At 47.1% G+C, this 22,987-nt stretch overlaps 1 protein-coding gene across 5 annotated transcripts in view; it reads left to right on the top strand.

Moving 5' to 3' along the window:
• Positions 1 to 22,426, top strand: part of LOC115206532 (SPRY domain-containing SOCS box protein 4-like) — a 59,761-nt gene extending 37,335 nt beyond the window's left edge. For all 5 annotated transcript variants that reach the window (XM_029773634.1, XM_029773637.1, XM_029773638.1 and 2 more), the window contains 3 exons: positions 36 to 906; positions 18,066 to 18,917; positions 19,291 to 22,426. In XM_029773634.1, coding sequence (XP_029629494.1) covers positions 198 to 906; positions 18,066 to 18,193 — 837 coding nt within the window. In that variant the 5' untranslated portion in view covers positions 36 to 197 and the 3' untranslated portion in view covers positions 18,194 to 18,917; positions 19,291 to 22,426. The remainder of the gene's footprint in view (positions 1 to 35; positions 907 to 18,065; positions 18,918 to 19,290) is intronic.
• Positions 22,427 to 22,987: the final 561 nt, after the last annotated feature.

Raw genomic sequence — 22,987 nt, 5'->3', positions numbered from 1 at the left:
GTCAAGTAATGTTTTCTTCTATGTGTCTCCTGTAGGAGCGAGGTTCCTCTGACAGTGGACTGAGTGTCTCTGAGAGTGGTTCTCAGCCAGGGACGACTGCCCTTCTGGCCACAGCGCCCATGAGGTAACGGCGAGAAGTCCCATACCACCCTCGCTCTGCCCTCCATCTCCCTCTATCCCTCCATCCCTCTCCAGCGATGGGTCAGAAGATCTCGGGCAGCATCAAGTCGGTTGATGCACGGGGTGAGCCCTCATATCGGCCTGTCCGCCGTGAGCTGCGGGGTCCAGACTTCTGCCGGCCTCCTCGTCTTGACCTACTTCTGGACATGCCCCCTGCGACCTCTGACCTGCAGCTCCACCACGCCTGGAACCCAGAGGACCGCTCGCTCAACGTCTTTGTCAAGGAGGATGACAAGCTGACCTTCCACCGCCACCCGGTGGCCCAGAGCACTGACTGCATCCGCGGCCAGGTGGGCTACACACGGGGGCTCCATGTCTGGAGGATCCACTGGCCGGCGAGACAACGAGGAACACACGCTGTCGTAGGGGTGGGCACGGCTGACTCTCCTCTACACTCTGTGGGTTACACGGCCCTGGTGGGTTCTGACTGTGAGTCGTGGGGCTGGGACTTGGGCCGGAACAGACTCTACCACGACAGTAAGAACCGGCTGGCCTCCACTTCGGCACCAACATACCCGTGTTTCCTGGAGGCAGACGAGTCGTTTGTTCTGCCGGATGCCCTGCTGGTGGTGCTGGACATGGACGAGGGCACGCTCAGCTTCATGGTGGACGGCCAGTACCTGGGCGTGGCCTTCAGAGGGTTAAAGGGCAGGAGGCTGTACCCTATCGTCAGTGCCGTGTGGGGACACTGTGAGGTCTCCATCTGCTACGTCAACGGACTGGATCGTAAGTCAATGTCCTTATGGTTTTACAGTGGGAAACATCCGTCTGCCTCGCTCTGTCTGTCTGCCTCGCTCAGTCTGTCTGCCTCGCCCGCCCCACCCCTCCGGCTCGCCCGCCCGCCCCACCCCTCCGGCCGGCCGGCTCGCCCACCCTACCCACCCCTCCGGCTCGCTCGCTGTCTCTCTCGCTGTCTCTACCCCCCTCGCTCGCTCGCTGTCTCTCTCGCTCGCTCTACCCGCTCGCTCGCTCTCTGGAAGTTGTCTTCTGTGTGTGTTCTCTGCCTACATTATATTGTGAGATCTGTGCTGTGGCACTGACGCAGTCCTTCTCATTAGTATTCTCTGAAGTCCGACTCCATGGGAAGTCTGACTTCAGAGTTCTGGCTTCACCCATCACTGGGGGGAGGTATCGGAGTCTGGGGGGGGAAGGTATCGGAGTCTGGGGGGGGGGGGGGGGAAGTATCGGAGTCTGGGGGGGGGGGAAAGGTATCGGAGTCTGGGGGGGGGGGAGGTATCGGAGTCTGGGGGGGGGGAAGGTATCGGAGTCTGGGGGGGGGGGAAAGGTATCGGAGTCTGGGGGGGGGGGAGGTATCGGAGTCTGGGGGGGGGGGAAGGTATCGGAGTCTGGGGGGGGGGGAAGGTATCGGAGTCTGGGGGGGGGGAAGGTATCGGAGTCTGGGGGGGGGGGGGAAGGTATCGGAGTCTGGGGGGGGGGGGAAGGTATCGGAGTCGGGGGGGGGGGAAGGTATCGGAGTCGGGGGGGGGGGGGAAGGTATCGGAGTCGGGGGGGGGGGAAGGTATCGGAGTCGGGGGGGGGGGAAGGTATCGGAGTCGGGGGGGGGGGGGAAGGTATCGGGGGGGGGGGGGGGGGGTAGGTATCGGAGTCTGGGGGGGGGGGGAGGTATCGGAGTCTGGGGGGGGGGAAGGTATCGGAGTCGGGGGGGGGGGGGGGGAAGGTATCGGAGTCTGGGGGGGAAGGTATCGGAGTCTGGGGGGGGGGGAAGGTATCGGAGTCTGGGGGGGGGGGAAGGTATCGGAGTCTGGGGGGGGGAAGGTATCGGAGTCTGGGGGGGGGAAGGTATCGGAGTCTGGGGGGGGGGAAGGTATCGGAGTCTGGGGGGTGGGAATATCGGAGAAGCACACTGCACATCAGTCCAGAATAGTCCTCCCTGAAGCTAACCACTGGAGAAAGCTGCTCAAAAAGCTTGGTGAAAAACATTTAGGATTTAATCATCTGTCTGTCATGTGTTTTGGACATAATAGACTGGAGATGAGGAGGCTGTGTGTTGAGCAGAAAGAATAAGTGACCGTTTCCTCACTAGGTTAGTCCCAGAGACACTCAGTCTGAATAATACTGTAGTAGTGACAGTCTGAGCATGACTAGAGATGTCGTAAACCAGTGGTGGCTTACCCTCTTCCTGCAGACCTACTGGATACTGAGATTCTACCAATCAGCTGCTCATCAAGACCTAGATTAGCTGCATCAGCTGTGTTAGAGCAAGGCAGGAGCTATAATACACAGTAGCTCTCCAGGAGAGTTGGCCACTCTGTCAATCTACAGCCTCCAGTACACTGATCAGTGGCATGTCAGTACAGAGAGACTGGTTGATGGACAGTGTTTTATACTGCAGACTGGCCTGGTTGACTGGCCTGTGTGGAGTAACTGGCTCCGCTTCAGTGGGAGGGCCTGTTGGTGTGTTTGTCTGGCCCTGCTCTGATCTATAAAAATGTGTTTACACCCATAGGAAGATGTCTGGGTCTTTATGGCTGGGTGTCTCTGTGTGTGGTTGTCTAAGTATAGCAGACGTGAATGTCACCTACTGTGGGAGTCGTTTAGGACCGTTCTGGCTGTTTTGGATTGTAACACTATCACCCTCCCCACTGTATATGTTACAGAAAGACCCAAAGTAGGACGAGGGCTCTTAGACGGTCAGACAAGAACTACATGTCCATGGCTGCAAGCCAGGTGTTTGTTTGTGTGTGAGTTCACGGAAGGGAGCCAGGAGTGTCAGAATTCTGGAGGCAGTCCCAGTGTGCCTCGGAGCTCAACGTCTGGCCTTGCGAAGGGAGGTGTGTTTATTGTGCCCATACAGTCACCCTCTGTTGAATGGTTTTCTCTATTTACATTTACGTCATTTAGCAGACGCTCTTATCCAGAGCGACTTACAAATTGGTGCATTCACCTTATGATATCCAGTGGAACAACCACTTTACAATAGTACATCTATATATTTTTTAGGGGGGAGGGTAGGGGGGGTTAGAAGGATTACTTTATCCTATCCCAGGTATTCCTTAAAGAGGTGGGGTTTCAGGTGTCTACGGAAGGTGGTGATTGACTCCGCTGTCCTGGCGTCGTGAGGGAGCTTGTTCCACCATTGGGGTGCCAGAGCAGCAAACAGTTTTGACTGGGCTGAGCGGGAACTGTGCTTCCGCAGAGGTAGGGAGGCGAGCAGGCCAGAGGTGAATGAACGCAGTGCCCTTCTTTGGGTGTAGGGACTGATCAGAGCCTGAAGGTACGGATGTGCCGTTCCCCTCACAGCTCCGTAGGCAAGCACCATGGTCTTGTAGCAGATACGAGCTTCAACTGGAAGCCAGTGGAGTGTGCGGAGGAGCGGGGTGACGTGAGAGAACTTGGGAAGGTTGAACACCAGACGGGCTGCAGCGTTCTGGATGAGTTGTAGGGGTTTAATGGCACAGGCAGGGAGGCCCGCCAACAGCGAGTTGCAGTAATCCAGACGGGAGATGACAAGTGCCTGGATTAGGACCTGCGTCGCTTCCTGTGTGAGGCAGGGTCGTACTCTGCGAATGTTGAAGAGCATGAACCTACAGGATCGGGTCACCGGCTTGATGTTAGCGGAGAACGACAGGGTGTTGTCCAGGGTCACGCCAAGGCTCTTAGCACTCTGGGAGGAGGACACAATGGAGTTGTCAACCGTGATGGCGAGATCATGGAACGGGCAGTCATTCCCCGGGAGGAAGAGCAGCTCCGTCTTGCCCAGGTTCAGCTTGAGGTGGTGATCCGTCATCCACACTGATATGTCTGTCAGACATGCAGAGATGCGATTCGCCACCTGGTTATCAGAAGGGGGAAAGGAGAAGATTAATTGTGTGTCGTCTGCGTAGCAATGATAGGAGAGACCATGTGAGGATATGACAGAGCCAAGTGACTTGGTGTATGGCGAGAATAGGAGAGGGCCTAGAACTGAGCCCTGGGGGACACCAGTGGTGAGAGCACGTGGTGCGGAGACGGATTCTCGCCACGCCACCTGGTAGGAACGACCTGTCAAGTAGGATGCAATCCAAGAGTGAGCCGCGCCGGAGATGCCCAATTCGGAGAGGGTGGAGAGGAGGATCTGATGGTTCACAGTATCAAAGGCAGCAGATCGGTCTAGAAGGATGAGAGCAGAGGAGAGAGAGTTAGCTTTAGCAGTGCGGAGAGCCTCCGTGACACAGAGAAGAGCAGTCTCAGTTGAATGACCAGTCTTGAAACCTGACTGATTTGGATCAAGAAGGTAATTCTGTGAGAGATGGCAAGAGAGCTGGCCAAGGACGGCACGCTCAAAAGTTTTGGAGAGAAAAGAAAGAAGGGATACTGGTCTGTAGTTGTTGACATCGGAGGGATCGAGTGTAGGTTTTTTGAGAAGGGGTGCAACTCTCGCTCTCTTGAAGACAGAAGGGACGTAGCCAGCGGTCAAGGATGAGTTGATGAGCGAGGTGAGGTAGGGGAGAAGGTCTCCGGAAATGGTCTGGAGAAGAGAGGAGGGGATAGGGTCAAGCGGGCAGGTTGTTGGGCGGCCGGCCATCACAAGTCACAAGATTTAATCTGGAGAGAGAGGGGAAAAAGAGGTCAAAGCATAGTAGGGCAATGTGAGCAGGACCAGCGGTGTCGTTTGACTTAACAAACGAGGATCGGATGTCGTCAACCTTCTTTTCAAAATGATTGACAAAGTCATCCGCGGGGGGGGCGGAGGATTGAGGGAGGAGAAGGTGACAAAGAGATTCCTAGGGTTAGAGGCAGATGCTTGGAATTTAGTGTGGTAGAAAGTGGCTTTAGCAGCAGAAACGGAGGAAGAAAATGTGGAGAGGGAGTGAAAAGATGCCAGGTCCGCAGGGAGGCTAGTTTTCTTCCATTTCCGCTCGGCTGCCCGGAGCCCTGTTCTGTGAGCTCGCAATGAGTCGTCAAGCCACGGAGCAGGAGGGGAGGACCGAGCCGGCCGGGAGGATAGGGGACAGAGTCAAAGGATGCAGAAAGGGAGGAGAGGAGGGTTGAGGAGGCAGAATCAGGAGATTGGTTGGAGAAGGATTGAGCAGAGGGAAGAGATGATAGGATAGAAGAGGAGAGAGTAGCAGGAGAGAGAGAGAGAGAGAGAGAGAGCAAAGGTTGCGACGGCGCAGTACCATCTGAGTAGGGGCAGAGTGAGTAGTGTTGGAGGAGAGCGAGAGGGAAAAGGATACAAGGTAGTGGTCGGGGAGTTGCAGTGAGTTTAGTAGAAGAACAGCATCTAGTAAAGATGAGGTCAAGCGTATTGCCTGCCTTGTGAGTAGTGGGGGACGGTGAGAGGGTGAGGTCAAAAGAGGAGAGGAGTGGAAAGGAGGAGGCAGAGAGAAATGAGTCAAAGGTAGACGTAGGGAGGTTAAAGTCACCCAGAATTGTGAGGGGTGAGCCATCCTCAGGAAAGGAACTTATCAAGGCATCAAGCTCATTGATGAACTCTCCAAGGGAACCTGGAGGGCGATAAATGATAAGGATGTTAAGCTTGAATGGGCTAGTGACTGTGACAGCATGGAATTCAAAGGAGGAGATAGACAGATGGGTCAGGGGAGAAAGAGAGTGTCCACTTGGGAGAGATGAGGATTCCAGTGCCACCACCCCGCTGACCAGACGCTCTCGGGGTATGCGAGAACACGTGGTCAGACGAGGAGAGAGCAGTAGGAGTAGCAGTGTTTTCTGTGGTAATCCATGTTTCCGTCAGCGCCAAGAAGTCGAGGGACTGGAGGGTAGCATAGGCTGAGATGAACTCTGCCTTGTTGGCCGCAGACCGGCACTTCCAGAGGCTGCCGGAGACCTGGAATTCCACGTGGGTCGTGCGCGCTGAGACCACCAGGTTAGAGTGGCAGCGGCCATGCGGTGTGAAGCGTTTGTGTGGCCTGTGCAGAGAGGAGAGAATAGGGATAGACAGACACATAGTTGACAGGCTACAGGAGAGGCTACACTAATGCAAAGGAGATTGGAATGAAAATTAACTAAACAACTGGGGAAGCGAGAGAGCAGGGCCTCCCTCACTAACCATTCACTGAAACACTCAAATATAACTTTTCCAACTTCCACTTTAGAAATTATAATTGATGTAAACTACAGTGGTTCAATGTTTCCAGGAATATGCTCAAACTTAGTTTATTCAGCTAGATAACTTGGTACAGTATTCTTCCGTGAAACCCACCCAGTGCACCGTATCCTATGACGCCGTAGCTAACTAGCATGCTATCATCCAATAACACACGGTTAGCACCAATACTTGGTTACAACAAACTACCAATGGATCATTCGTGTCCGTGTCTAGTTCCTTTCACAACGCAGAAGTAATTAAACGTTGGCTAGCTAACACAAGGTCAGTCCTGCTAGCTACACAAGTGGACTACACAACTCGAAAGTTCAGAATGTTAAGCTTACGTTGCAAAAATCTTATTGACTAAAAATGATACAGTACTGCTAGCGGGTAGAGTTGGCTAGCTAGCAGTGGCTGCGTTTACCTTTATCTTTTATCTTTGATACAGAGACAACTATGTAGCTAGCTAACATTACACTAATCAAAACGTTCCGTTGTAATATATTTAGTTTCTACAGTACTGCTAGTTGGTAAAGTTGGCTAGCTAGCAGTGGCTGTGGTGTTGACACCGTTTGGAAAACGGTGCGAACGAACGAATACAGCTGGCTAGCTAACCTTGTTAGTTTCTCAAAGCTACACCTACACCTTTATCCTTGATGCAAAGACAACTATGTAGCTAGCTAGCTAATATTACACTAATCAAATCACTAATCAAATCGTTCCGTTGAAATGTAATATTACCTGCGGAGCGAAGTACAGCACGACTACTCACTCCAGCATCCGGATAGAGCTATGTTCACCATAGCTCTATCTCACAGACAAACACTGGGCTGTTTGTGTAGAACGTGTGACATTAATGCATTTATCTAGAGCCCATTGGAACACAAGGCCTATTCTTTATCAACTGGTTTACTTTCAAGAGGATATTTTCCATACGTACATTTTCAATACATGCACACATTTATTTACATCCCTGTTAGTGATCATTTCTCCTTTGCCAAGATAATCCATCCACCTGACAAGTGTGGCATATCAAGAAGCTGATTAAACGGCATGATCATTACACAGGTGTACCTTGTGCAGGGAACAATAAAAGACCACTCTAAAATGAACAGTTTCGTCACGCAACACAATGCCACAGATGTCTCAAGTTGAGGGAGCACGCAATTGGCATACTGATTGCAGGAATGTTCACCATAGCTGTTGTCAGTGAATTTAATGTTAATTTCTCTATAAGCTGCCTCAAACATCGTTTGAGAGAATTTGGCAGTACATCCAACTGGCCTCGTGTATGGCGTTGTGGGCTAGCAGTTTGTTGATATAGTGAACAGTGCCCCGTGGAGGTGGGGTTATGGTATGGGCAGGCATAAGTTATGGACAACGAACACAATTTTATCGATGACAATTTTGAATGTGCAAATACCGTGACGAGATCCTGAGGCCCATTGTGAGGCCTATTTAATTTATTTCAATTGACTGATTTCCTCATGTTCTGTAAGTCATTAAAATCTTTTAAATTGTTGCATGTTGTATTTTATGTTCATTATAGTTTGATAATGTCAGAGAAGCTAATGGAAGCAGTTTATAAGACAGGACTTAATCCACCCCATGTCCCTGCTGTCTCACAGCTCTGTAGCCTCATCATGTTAGTCTTCTATAGACATTATGTAGGGATCCTGTGAGTGTCCTCTGTTCTCTGCAGTGATAAGAGTATTTATTCCTTCTGCTGGAGTTCTCTTGGGACTGGATACTGTTTGGCTGAAACAGCATTTTAGCCGGGTGTATATCAGACAATATAGCACTGGTCTGACGCAAAAATACTTATTTACTCTTCTATTTATCTTAGTAACCAGTTTATAATAGAAATAAGGCACCTGGGGTTTGACGTGTGTGTCGTGCCTGAGAACAACCCCCCCTACCTTGTTGCTTAAATATGCTGTGGAAATGGGGAATCAAATCAAAATCAAATCAAATTTATTTATATAGCCCTTCGTACATCAGCTGAAATCTCAAAGTGCTGTACAGAAACCCAGCCTAAAACCCCAAACAGCAAGCAATGCATGTGAAAGAAGCACGGTGGCTGGGAAAAACTCCCTAGGAAAAACTCCTGAGAAAGGCCAAAAACCTAGGAAGAAACCTAGAGAGGAACCAGGCTATGAGGGGTGGCCAGTCCTCTTCTGGCTGTGCCGGGTGGATATTATAACAGAACATGGTCAAGATGTTAAAATGTTCGTAAATGACCAGCATGGTCAAATAATAATAATAATCATAGTAATTGTCGAGGGTGCAACAAGCACGTCCGGTGAACAGGTCAGGGTTCCGTAGCCGCAGGCAGAACAGTTGAAACTGGAGCAGCAGCATGGCCAGGTGGACTGGGGACAGCAAGGAGTCATCATGCCAGGTAGTCCTAGGGCTCAGGTCCTCCGAGAGAAAGAAAGAAAGAAAGAAAGAGAGAATTAGAGAGAGCATATTTACATTCACACAGGACACCGGATAAGACAAGAGAATACTCCAGATGTAACAGACTGACCCTAGCCCCCCGACACAAACTACTGCAGCATAAATACTGGAGGCTGAGACAGGAGGGATCAGAAGACACTGTGGCCCCATCCGATGATACCCCCGGACAGGGCCAAACAGGCAGGATATAACCCCACCCACTTTGCCAAAGCACAGCCCCCACACCACTAGAGGGATATCTACAACCACCAACTTACCGTCCGAAGACAAGGCCGAGTATAGCCCACAAAGATGTCCGCCACGGCACAACCCAAGGGGGGGGGGCGCCAACCCAGACAGGAAGACCACGTCAGTGGCTCAACCTACTCAAGTGACGCACCCCTCCCATGGACGGCATGGAAGAACACCAGTAAGTCAGTGACTCAGCCCCTGTAAAAGGGTTAGAGGCAGAGAATCCCAGTGGGAAGAGGGGAACCGACAAGGCAGAGACAGCAAGGGCGGTTCGTTGCTCCAGCCTTTCCGTTCACCTTCACACTCCTGGGCCAGACTATACTTAATCATAGGACCTACTGAAGAGATAAGTCTTCAGTAAAGACTTAAAGGTTGAGACTGAGTCTGCGTCTCTCACATGGGTAGGCAGACCATTCCATAAAAATGGAGCTCTATAGGAGAAAGCCCTACCTCCAGCCGTTTGCTTAGAAATTCTAGGGACAATTAGGAGGCCTGCGTCTTGTGACCGTAGCGTACGTGTAGGTATGTACGGCAGGACCAAATCGGAAAGATAGGTAGGAGCAAGCCCATGTAATGCTTTGTAGGTTAGCAGTAAAACCTTGAAATCAGCCCTTGCCTTAACAGGAAGCCAGTGTAGGGAAGCTAGCACTGGAGTAATATGATCAAATTTTTTTGGTTCTAGTCAGGATTCTAGCAGCCGTATTTAGCACTAACTGAAGTTTGTTTAGTGCTATATCCGGGTAGCCGGAAAGTAGAGCATTGCAGTAGTCGAGCCTAGAAGTAACAAAAGCATGGATTAATTTTTCTGCGTCATTTTTGGACAGAAAGTTTCTGATTTTTGCAATGTTACGTAGATGGAAAAAAGCTGTCCTTGAAGCAGTCTTGATATGTTCTTCAAAAGAGAGATCAGGGTCCAGAGTAACGCCGAGGTCCTTCACAGTTTTATTTGAGACGACTGTACAACCATCCAGATTAATTGTCAGATTCAACAGAAGATCTCTTTGTTTCTTGGGACCTAGGACAAGCATCTCTGTTTTGTCCGAGTTTAAAAGTAGAAAATTTGCAGCCATCCACTTCCTTATGTCTGAAACACAGGCTTCTAGCGAGAGCAATTTTGGGGCTTCACCATGTTTCATTGAAATGTACAGCTGTGTGTCGTCCGCATAGCAGTGAAATTTAACATTATGTTTTCGAATGACATCCCCAAGAGGTAAAATATATAGTGAAAACAATAGTGGTCCTAGAACGGAACCTTGAGGAACACCGAAATTTACAATTGATTTGTCAGAGGACGAACCATTCACAGAGACAAACTGATATCTTTCCGACAGATAAGATCTAAACCAGGCCAGAACTTGTCCATGTAGACCAATTTGGGTTTCCAATCTCTCCAAAAGAATGTGGTGATCGATGGTATCAAAAGCGGCACTAAGATCTAGGAGCATGAGGACAGATGCAGAGCCTCGGTCTGACGTCATTAAAAGGTCATTTACCACCTTCACAAGTGCAGTCTCAGTGCTATGATGGGGTCTAAAACCAGACTGAAGCGTTTCGTATACATTGTTTGTCTTCAGGAAGGCAGTGAGTTGCTGCGCAACAACTTTTTCTAAAATTTTTGAGAGGAATGGAAGATTCGATATAGGCCGATAGTTTTTTTTATAATTTCTGGGTCAAGATTCGGCTTTTTCAAGAGAGGCTTTATTACTGCCACTTTTAGTGAGCTTGGTACACATCCGGTGGATAGAGAGCCGTTTATTATGTTCAACATAGGAGGGCCAAGCACAGGAAGCAGCTCTTTCAGTAGTTTAGTTGGAATAGGGTCCAGTATGCAGCTTGAGGGTTTGGAGGCCATGATTATTTTCATCATTGTGTCAAGAGATATAGTACTAAAACACTTTAGTATCTCCCTTGAGCCAAGGTCCTGGCAGAGTTGTGCAGACTCTGGACAATGAAGCCCTGGAGGAATACCCAGATTTAAAGAGGAGTCCGTAATTTGCTTTCTAATGATCATGATCTTTTCCTCAAAAAAGTTCATAAATTTATTACTGCTGAAGTGAAAGCCATCCTCCATTTGCGAATGCTGCTTTTTAGTTAGCTTTGCGACAGTGTCAAAAAGAAATTTCGGATTGTTCTTATTTTCCTCAATTAAGTTGGAAAAATAGGATGATCGTGCAGCAGTGAGGGCTCTTCGATACTGCACGGTACTGTCTTTCCAAGCTAGTCGGAAGACTTCCAGTTTAGTGTGGCGCCATTTCCGTTCCAATTTTCTGGAAGCTTGCTTCAGAGCTCGTGTATTTTCTGTATACCAGGGAGCTAGTTTCTTATGACAGATGTTTTTAATTTTTAGGGGTGCAACTGCATCTAGGGTATTGCGCAAGGTTGAATTGAGTTCCTCGGTTAGGTGGTTAACTGATTCTTGTCCTCTGACGTCCTTGGGTAGGCAGAGGGAGTCTGGAAGGGCATCAAGGAATCTTTGGGTTGTCTGAGAATTTATAGCACGACTTTTAATCTTCCTTGGTTGGGGTCTGAGCAGATTATTTGTTGCAATTGTAAACGCAATAAAATGGTGGTCCGATAATCCAGGATTATGAGGAAAAACATTAAGATCCACAACATTTATTCCATGGGACAAAACTAGGTCCAGAGTATGACTGTGGCAGTGAGTAGGTCCAGAGACATGTTGGACAAAACCCACTGAGTCGATGATGGCTCCGAAAGCCTTTTGGAGTGGGTCTGTGGACTTTTCCATGTGAATGTTAAAGTCACCAAAAATTAGAATATTATCTGCTATAACTACAAGATCCGATAGGAATTCAGGGAACTCAGTAAGGAACACTGCATATGACCCAGGAGGCCTGTAAACAGTAGCTATAAAAAGTGATTGAGTAGGCTGCATAGATTTCATGACTAGAAGCTCAAAAGACGAAAACGTCATTGTTTTTTTTTTTTGTAAATTGAAATTTGCTATCGTAAATGTTAGCAACACCTCCGCCTTTGCCGGATGCACGGGGGGTTTGGTCACTAGTGTAACCAGGGGGTGAGGCCTCATTTAACACAGTAAATTCATCAGGCTTAAGCCATGTTTCAGTCAGGCCAATCACATCAAGATTATGATCAGTGATTAGTTCATTGACTATAACATCCCCATGTAACTCACAGGAAAATGCAGACCATTTATTAGTATGCATTGGCTCGTATTCCCAAAGGTATCTTTCCATGTTTGTTTTAGATTCACCGTGATAAAGGAATCTTCTCTTTCAATAAAATAATTTTCCCTCAACACAGTTAATGCTGTTCTCTGATCCTCTATTTCTCACGAACACTTAGTTTCTTCTCCGCACGACTTTCACACTGATAGAAGCTATCGATTTCTTTTAGTGTTTCTGTTCCCCAAAGCCTGTAAAACGACAACAATAGGAGAGTGGGGATGAGGCTGTACTGCCAGCTCCTTACTTATGGCACTGTTCATCCCATAAGATGGCACTACACAAAACGCAACAATACAGCCAAGCTGCCAGCAGCCGAACTCATTCACTGCTAAACAAGAGAATAACGAGGCAATCACTTTGCAAAACCTCCGTTGGGAATTAACACCATTTCACGCTGGCTCTTTCTTTCTCTCGCTCTGTCACTCACTCCCGCTCTTTAATTTATGCTGAAATCCCTGCTTCAATATTTACACTTCTAATCATGGCAGGGAGTTGCTGTAGAAACCGTTTATTTGAATGGGGAGAGGAGACGGTACAGTAAGTGCTGGCTTGGGGAGGGAGATCTAGCCTGGGAATGGATGGCTCCTCTTGTCCGGTGCCTTGGAACTCTGCTGTGTCTCCTGATAGTGTGGAGAATAGATTCAGACTGAGTACATTTATATGCACATTAATAATTCAATATTAAACTGGTTATGACAGTAGGCCAAGTATGGCAGTAGTCATGTCCTAATAATTGGAAAGATTACTCAGAAAACCAGGTTTTAAATCGGCGTATCCTTAGTTCAATTTCGACTCTACACCGATTTTTAAGCACTTTGTTCTGCTTATTTTAATCGGTGTAAGGTCAAATCAAACAAAGCATACAGCAATTTCAAACCCCTGGTTTTCTGAGCAACCTTTCGAATTATTAGGACATGTAAACTTCTTAATCGGCGTTTCAGTAGAGAATGGTGCCGGAGGGGCTGGCTTTTGTTTTGTATTTTTTATTTTTTTTCCTCACATTGTTTCTCATTTTGTACATAATGTTGCTGCTACTGTCTCTTGTCACCGAAAAGAGCTTACTCACCTAAGAACATTTACAACATTAACAATGTCTACACTGTATTTCTGATCAATTTAATGTTATTTTAATGGACAAAAAATTAGCTTTTCTTTCAACAAGGACTTTTTTTTTTTAAGTGGCCCTAAACTTATGAACGGTTGTGTACATGTTTCAAACAGACCACCGTAGTCCCTGTGCCCAAGAAAGCGAAGGTAGCCTGCCTAAACCATTACCGCCCTGTAGCACTCACGTCGGTAGCCATGAAGTGCTTTGAAAGGCTGGTCATGGCTCACATCAACGCCATCATGCCAGAAACCCTAGACTCACTCCAATTTGCATACCGCCCCAACAGATTCACAGATGACGCAATCTGAATCGCGCTCTACACTGGCCTTTCCCACCTGGACAAAAGGAACACCTATGTGAGAATGCTGTTCATTGACTACAGCTCAGTGTTCAACACCATAGTACCCACAAAGCTCATCACTAAGCTAAGGACCCTGGGACTAAACACCTCCCTCTGCAACTGGATCCTGGACTTCCTGACGGGCCACCCCCAGGTGGTAAGGGTAGGTAACAACACATCTGCCACACTGGGGCACCTCAGTGGTGCGTGCTTATAGGGAGGAGGTCAGAGGCAGTGCCAGGACAACAATTTAAAAAGGAAAACTTTGTTTTTAACTGACTTGCCTAGTTAAATAAATTCTTATTTACAATGACTGCCTACCTCGGCCAAACCCTAACCCGGACGATGCTGGGCCAATTGTGTGCCGCCCTATTGGACTCCCAATCACGGCTGGTTGTAATACAGCATGGAATCAAACCAGGGTCTGTAGTGACGCCTCTAGCACTGAGATGCAGTGTCTTAGACTGCTGAGCCGCTCGGGAGCCACAATGTGAGCAAGACCAAGGAGTTGATCGTGAACTATAGGAAAAGGAGGGCCGAAACAGGCCCCCATTTAACATCAATGGGACTGAAGTGGAGCGGGTCGAGTGTTTCAAGTTCCTTGGTGTCCACATCCCCAACAAACTATCATAGTCCAAACACACCAAGACAGTTGTGAAGAGGGCACAACACCTTTTCACCCTCGAGACTGGAAAGATTTGGCATGGGTCCTCAGATCCTCAAAGTTCTACAGCTGCACCATCAAGAGCATCCTGACCGGTTGCATCACCGCCTGGTATGCAACTGCTCGGGATCTGACCGTAAGGCGCTACAGAGGGTAGTGCGTACGGCCCAGTACATCTCTGGGGCCAAGCTTCCTGCCGTCCAGGACCTACTAGGCGGTGTCAGAGGAAGGCCCTAAAAATTGTCAGACTCCAGTCACCAAAGTCAGACTTCTCTCTGCTACTGCACGGCAAGTGGTACCGGAGCACCAAGTCTAGGACCAAATGGCTCCTTAACAGCTTCTGCCCCCAAGCCGTAAGACAACTAATCAAATGGCCACCCGGACTATCTACATTGACTCGGTACCAGTACCCCCTATGTCTAGCATTGTTATGTACATTTGTTACTTTTGTTTGATTTAAAAAAAAAAAAAAAATTGTAAATATTTGATCAACTCTTTATTGAACTGCATCGTTAAGGTCTTGTAGGTAATTTAACCTGTTGTATTTGGCGCATGTGACAAATTTGATTTGATTGCAGTGGTGTATTAGCTCTGCGCATGTGCCAGCACTGGGTAGCGCAAGCCTCCCTCTTATGCATGAGTGAAGTGAGCTCGGGAAAAACAAAGTATGAATCTTATAAACTAATTTTCACATACAAACTTTGTCACAACTCGGAATCAAATAGGCTTTGTAAAAATAACATTGTCAATGTGGTAGAAATAATATTTTGATTGGTGATTTTCTGCATTTAAGTCCCATCAGGATTATTAGGGAAATTGTTATTCTTGCAAAGCATGTAAATGTTTTAAACTATATTAATCTGACTATCCACAATCGTATTGTGTGTAAGTGTACTCAATGTCTTGCACAGAGGTATAAACCCTTGCACAGAGGTATAAACCCTTGCACAGAGGTATAAACCCTTGCACAGAGGTATAAACCCTTGCACAGAGGTATAAACCCTTGCACAGAGGTATAAACCCTTGCACAGAGGTATAAACCCTTGCACAGAGGTATAAACCCTTGCACAGAGGTATAAACCCTTTCTGTTACAGTGCCTTTAGAGCATCTGACTCAATGTCTCTGAATAGATACTCAGACAATAGCTCTCATTCTCATAATGCTCATGGCTAGGTACAGACTTTTCGAAAGTGTGTGTGTGTGTGTGCCAGTAAGGTCTGAGTAATCAGGGCTGTAACAGGCTTTATTCTGCTGAGGACCAGAGTGCAGAGGCACTGCAGGGATCGGTGGTTGAATGGACTGGAGCGTTTTGGTTCTGTCTGGAGATCAGGGGCTAGATCCTTTGGTTCTGTCTGGGGATCAGTGGCTGGATCGTTTGGTTCTGTCTGGTAATAATACTCCAGCCCAAAGGAAAGAGGAGCAACATTTTGACCGTCGTCTGTTAGTTCAGTGAGCAATTGGATTCAGCTCAAGTCAATGATTTCCAATTTGAGAGAGGCTGAGGCTTGCCCTTTTCTCTCTCCCTCCTTTCTCTTCCTCACCGCTCTTTCCATTCATTCTTTTTCTCACTCTACCTGTGATGTTCTCTTGGATTGGTCAATGAATTAGACTCGGAGATGTGCCACTTCTGTGTAGTCACTGTTGTACGTACTTTCCCATGCGTACTTATTGGAAAAATCAGTCATGCAGATGTTCCTTGTCAGGATGAGGTGCAAATTTTATGCATTGACGTCACACACACACACACACACACACACACACACACACACACACACACACACACACACACAGGTCTTCTCACAAGATGGTTATTTTATACATCCCCCCCCCCACACACATACACACTTTCCATAATAAGTTGCTATTTTATACATGTACATCACACACACACACTCACTCCCAATCACGAGGTGGTCATTGGAACTGGTGCACAGTTTGAGATGATATCCTTCTCCACACGCTCCACTGACAGTTCTCCATATTGATTAGATAAGCTCCGAGTCTGGAGTCAACAAGTCTGTTCCTCACTGAATATCCTGACGTCAGGTCTGTTGGCATCGCTCCTGGCTGAGAGGAAACTGGGACAGCAGGATCAAGATACCTTCTTAATGCGCGACTCCTGAAATTACACAAGTGGGTTGTGTTTTGAACACTTGCACACTTTTTGGGTCACCTGCATCCAGGAGCTCTGAAATAGCTGGGAGGATGGTGTCAGTGAAAGGCACCAACCTGTTACACATCGATGCACCAGTCAGTCTGCTTTCTTCTCACACGGAGGGGGAGAGCTCTGTTGCTGTCCCAAATTCCCCTGCTCCCTCTCTCTGACACTGTGTACTGGGACTGCTCGGTGTGTTAGTCATAGGAAGGTGTGTATGTGTTTCACATGTCACATTTCACATGTCTTTCTACATGTATGTGTAGGCCTATATGTAGGTCATCTGTTACCACCTATATACAAGCCTAGTGCATGCTCCTGATGCTCCCAGAGCTATAGCCCTGGACTGCTGTGGGTAGGACCTGAGCCCACGCCTGAATCAGTCCGAGAGTCCCCGGGGTGGGACATGAAGGGAACAGGAAGAGCAGGATGGAGAGTTACTTTCTAGTCCATTTAACTGAACCACTTCCAGTTCATTTGCTTCCATTAATACTTAATATCCTGTTTGCTTTTTCCCCATGTTTGAAGTATGATTTGGGTTTTCATGAGCCCACATGGCTTGCAGTTCAGCACGCCAAGGCAGATGTGCTGGTTCAACATGTAGCTGTTATGGACTCCGTTTGGCTCTGTATGTGTGCCTTCTCCCCCTTGTCCCCTTTGTCCTTTTTTTCTGAGGACTATTTCAAACTAAGCATGATTCTCAAGAGATGAGCACCATGCATGTTTCTCCATGCAGGCACACTCACTGTAGCAGTGAGGCATGACAGCTCAGCCAGACAGTTGATGCACAGAAGACAATAGCAGGTTTCTGCTCAGATTCCCGCTGTTTGACGGGACCATTGGTTGGCTAGAGAGATGTAGGGAGAGGGTGCGCTAGCTGGGTGATTGGACAGTTTCCAGGAAGCAGCAGCATCATAATTATCATCCCTCCTATGCCATTCCCATGGCTCTACTGAATAACATGCTGTTACCGTTCCTTGAAGTGGTTTACTCAATCCAACACCTCGCATCTTTGTTCATTAAGAACATGACTTATATGACGTTGAAATAGTGAAATGGATCATGTCAAGTAGTGTACCAGCAAGCCTGCTTTGGTATCACATCCTTCCTATGGAAACATCTTAGGGAATAATATAGGAGAGGCCAATGTTAGTGTGTCTATATATCTTACTGTGTTGTCTAGTGGTCACGTAGCTACAAGGGCACCCGTCCATTTAGAGGATTCCCTAGGGTCCCCCTTGACACCGTCCATCCTGTTGGCCGGTGACTCAACAGTGAGCGTGTAGTGAGGGAGACTGTTTGGCGAGCCCCTGAGGATCACCTTCACACAGACTGCTCAGGAGAGTGTCTGCTCTGTGAGTCCAGTACAAACACATGGTCATGGCAGGTGGAACGGTCAAGCTGACGTCCGTGAAGGGCACTTTCATTATCAAAGTTTCTCTCTCTCTGTGTGTGTGTGTGTGTGTGTGTGTGTGTGTGTGGGAAGATCTCTCTGACAAACACATGCACTTAAAAGCTCTTCTGAGGATGATATCATATTGCTTAGTCTACACTTATATTAAATGCACTCCCTCTGAAATAGCATATATTACATTTGTAAATGTATGTAAGCATTCCTATTTTTTAACCCCTGTTTTAAAGTCCTCTTTTCTCTCCTGTCTGTCACAGCGGAGCCCCTCCCCCTGATGGACCTGTGCAGGCGAGTGGCCAGGCTGGCTCTGGGGCGGGACCGAGTCAACCAGATAGACACCCTCCCTCTGCCAGAGACCATCAAGAACTACCTCCAGTACCAGTGACTCGACACACACCAGGACAACCAATGACTGCTTGACGACGGCTACATTTCACTACGGTCAACCACAAACAATTGAACCCTGAACCACTGGACGTCTACTGAGGATAATGATGGTTGGGAGGAAGCCTATAAAGGAGTTGCGAGCATCCTTTTTAGGATTTGTGTCCATTTTCACCTCCATTGTTTCTATTTGCTCACTGCTGCTGTCCCCCAGATGGACAGACAGAGGTAGATGGGCTTGAGACTGGACTCTAGCAGAAGTGGTGGGCTATGATGCTGGCTTCTCATTGGGTCTATAGTGTGGAAGCTTCTAGAATATATTCCTGGAGGAACAGGGCGTTTTGGGGATGATGCACACAGACATAGTTACTGTACATCTATACAGACTCTCTGGAAGCCTCTCTGAACATGTAGATATTTAGACAACTGAGGCTCACCAGCCCCTAGCCACAGGGACGCGAACATCGTTCAACGCATGCATATGCAAACACTAGCTCATGCTCAGAGGGGCTGTTTTCAGTGTGTGTGAGGTTTTATGCAAGTGTGGGTTGGTGCGTGTCGGCCTTGCTCCGCAACAGGCACCCCAAGACATCAGTCTGACCCACTGAGTTTGGCAACACTGCAGACCTGATCTCTCTAGTCCCCTGCTGCACTGCACCTTCCTCTCAACTGGCAGTCTCCCTTTATTTATCAGTGGGTTTCATTGGATCCATGCCTCTGTCTGGGTGAGTGACTGGTAGTGCATCCACAGTGCATCCACACTATTCCCTACATAGTGCACTACGTTTGATCAGATGGTGTGCGCTATGTAGGGAATAGGGTGCCATTATGGACATACCTGGAATGTTGTCAGTCAGTGTGATGTGTTAAAGCTGAGGTTGGTCTGAGGGCCATTCTGCTGTTACTGTTTATGTGCCTGCTCAGGGAAAGCACACCTCTCACAGGAGACAAAAAAAAGACCTGCTGCTTGTTCCCCTCTTTCTGTTCTTATCCTGATGGTGACTACTCCTTTAAGTATACATTCTGTTTTTATGACTGAGGATTTAGTTTGTTTCTGATTTTTGTTTTCTATGGTTTTGTTTTCTATTTGCCGGACAGGAAGTGACCCGGGTGAGACGAAGTCTCGCTGAGAGAGACTTATCGAGGAATGTGCTGCCATGAGAATCTTTTAAATGTGAATAAACCACAAACTGAACCAAACACGCTGGTGTTTTCTGTCCAGTTGGACCTACTGTCACCTCAGTATGCCAGTGTCATCCAAATGAAGGGAAGTCTCAATGCTGCCCAGCACATTCACAACACTAAGCCTTTGAACCAAAAATAGTCATTCATTTATTTAACTGTGATTTTAAGTATGTTGCTGTAGTTGGATGCCTGTATTTGATATTTAGTCAGTGATGTTTTCTGACGCTGATGTCCCATGGGGCAGGCAGACTTTGAACAGAGAACAAAGCCTGTTATGTGATCACAGTTCAGACAAAGCAGCTTTAAATGACCATTCAGAAAACCCCTTAATGTTTTACAGCATAAATCTGTCTGTCGATCATATCAAGTTCATACCAGGACAGCAAAGTGGTACTACTGATGAGATGATTTAACACAAGTGATGAGAGAGTTCAGTTGTAGGGAAGGAAACATTTCCCTAAATGGTAACAATCACCCTACTCCCTCAATAGGAAGGCTTGGTAGGGATGATCTTGCAGGGCCATAGTTACCGGCCCATTACCAGAAGTGTACATAAGCTTGTGTTATAGCAATTGGCTCATTCATCCCCCTCCTCTCCCCTGTAACTATTCACCAGGTCGTTGCTGTAAATGAGTGTGTTCTTGTCAACTTACCTGGTAAAATAAGGGTTACAAAAAAATGTTTAATGGATCTCAGGCGAAGGCTTTAGTGCAGGTTAAGAAGCAAGGATTTGAAGGATGAGGAAGCGCTTCAGGGCATGATGCTGGACACAGCATCACAGTTTGAGGCTAAGACCAGGCATTGGAAATCAAATATCAGTTAAATGAGATCATCCCTGCCCTTTTGAATTTAGTAATTAATTTACTCCCTTGTGGAAAGGTAGGATCAAATCAGGATAAAAGCTGGTGCTCAGAAGTAGTTTGATCTGTCTAAAAGGGGCTTATCCTTGATTTCCCCCCCCCCCCCCCCCCCCGTTTCTTGACAGTTTGTTGTGACAGCTTGATTTGAGTTGCGCAACTATGCCGCTTTAGAATTGAGCTCTGATATGTCCTGTTGACTGTTGACTGGGGTATAATCTTACAACAGTGACTATTGGCTCCCTCCCTCCTTTCCCTTCTCTTCCCTCACCCCCTCGCCCCCTACTCAACCCATTTATTTCTCCCCACTTCTCACCCTCTCCAACCAGCTTTCCATCATCGTCCATATTATTACTCTCTGCACTCTCCTGTCCTTTACTTCTTATGCCTGTACTTTCCATATCCATCACGAAAGGTGTAATCTCTCCCCTCACCGGTCTATTCTACTGCCTTCACACTCTCCATGATGCCCATCAACATTCCTCCTTTCACTCTTCTCTGCTCACTCCCTCATTCCTTTCCCTCCCTCTCATCCTGTATTGAGGGAGGTGGGAGGAGAACTGTAGCAGTTGAAGGGCTGTTGTCTTCCACAGAGGGAAGATGAAGAAATGTATAATTCCTAAAAGAAAATCACCTCTTTAGGTTTGCTCTTTTCTCCTGCAGAGCGTTATGTAAAATGTATTGTTTGGTTCTGTGGTCTGTTTCTCTCGCTCAGATTAAATGAATGAGTGCTTGACTTCTCAAAGCTACTTTTCTCTTAGACCTATTTGAATGATCTTTAAAAAGGGTACATAGTCAGTCTTCTAGACGAAGCGCACACACTTAACAGAAAATAGCCCTTTACTCACTTTAGGTAACTGTCAATCAAAAGCGTTTTAAGAACCATGATTCATTGCAACCAGTGAAGGGGGCTGTGAATGTGGTCAGTGCAGGCATGGAACAGAATTGGCAGAACCACTAGCACTTAGAGGCGTCCAAATAAAGGTCAGCATCCCTCAGCGCATGGCCGTCATCACGAGGCTGCATTGCATCTCTTCTTTCCAGAGCTGTGTTGTGGTCACATTCTAACAGACACACACTGACCTGTGAGTGGACCTGGGGGCTATTGTCAACTCAAGGAAACAACCGAAGAGACGTGGAAAAATCACAAACAGTCCAATGGCTTCCTGAGATACTTTGAGGGTATGGACTAGGGAAGGAAGACCATGAGACGAAAGAGCATATTCCTTTTCAACAACTGCTGCCACATTGAGGAGAACATTACAGGACATTGTTGCTGTAACGTCAATGAATTGTATGAAGAATGGAAAGTACAAGCACATTGTTGAAAGACATTTCAGTGAAAAGAGCACCTCACTATGGTTTGACGTCCATGTTGTGGTAGATGGTATTGTGTGATGGTAATTCTACTGAAAGGACAGGGCATGTCCTGTATGGAGCTGTAGGAGGGTTGTTTTCCTGTCCAGTGTCTGGTTGATGTGAATATCCTCCGAGACCCTTTTGACCGTCACTCTTTTAGCCCCTGCTGAACAATTGGACTGACCGCCTGCACCGACTCTCGCCCACACCTGTGTCTAGCAGACTCTTATGTCTAAATACTGCACTATTTAAACACTTGGCCCCCAATCCCCCCTTTCCCAAAACACATGTAAATATTGGACTATAAATTGTGCCTTCCTGTATTATGCTAAAATGTTTTCTATTTACTTAATTCGTATTATTTTATTTCTCATTGTTGCATTATTGAAGGAACATGCAAGTAAGCATTTAGTTGGATGGTGTATACCATGTGTATCCCGTACATATGACTAATACAACTGGAAACTTGTTTGTTTTGAGCAACTTGGTAGAGCTGCTGGTACCTGTGGTCAATACTGCCATCTGCTGGTTCTAAAAACGACCAGTTTAGTGAACTGTCTTTCCTGTCGGTAAAGTGGGACTGACATTTGATAAGGGAATCGTATGGTAATGTTCTGGTCACAATTAAACCACACAAATGCCAAAACACTCCAACCACTTGTTTTTTAATAGATTTGTTTTACAAACTAGGGGTGAAGAGAATGCATAGTCAGCCACACTTCTAGGAGGCTCGTCAGAGACATGAAAAAATGGAAAAGGAACACACTGTTAGTAATTAATAGACTGGGCGCATACTTCTAAAGGACACAACCCTACAGGGTCTCTCTCACACCTAAAAAACAGAAGGGCATGATTGATAATCATATGGAACGGAAACACACACACACACACACACAATTCAGACATTCAAGGGCAAAGCGAGAACAGATCCACGTGAAGGAACTGTGTACCAAATGTCTCTAGATATAAACACAGAGCGATACCCAGAGTAGAAGCACATGTGTAGAGCAGGGATCAATAAATAAAAAAAGAGAGCGCCCAAAGTATTGGGACAGTGACACGTTGTTTTGACTCTGTATTCCAGCACTTTGGATTTGAAATGATGCAATGACTGAGGTTAAAGTGCAGGCTGTCAGCTTTTATTTGAGAGTATTTTCATGCATATCGGATTTAACACCAGTTTCTGTACATGGTCCCATAAAATTGGGGGACTGAGAGTATTGGGACAAATTCAGATGTGTATCCTAAATGAGTAGTGACTAACGATGACTGAGATGCACAAATATCATACCTCCAAGAAACGCTAACCTCTCACCATTATAATAAAAGGGGAGGTTTGCATTTTTTGGGGGGGTATGATATTTGTGCGTCTAACTTTCTCACTCATTATTCAC

This window comes from Salmo trutta, chromosome 13 (assembly GCF_901001165.1).
Source record: "Salmo trutta chromosome 13, fSalTru1.1, whole genome shotgun sequence".
Classification (NCBI taxonomy): domain Eukaryota; kingdom Metazoa; phylum Chordata; class Actinopteri; order Salmoniformes; family Salmonidae; genus Salmo; species Salmo trutta.
The sequence above is the reverse complement of the archived record's forward strand: the minus strand, read 5'-3'. Positions and strand labels throughout refer to the sequence as shown.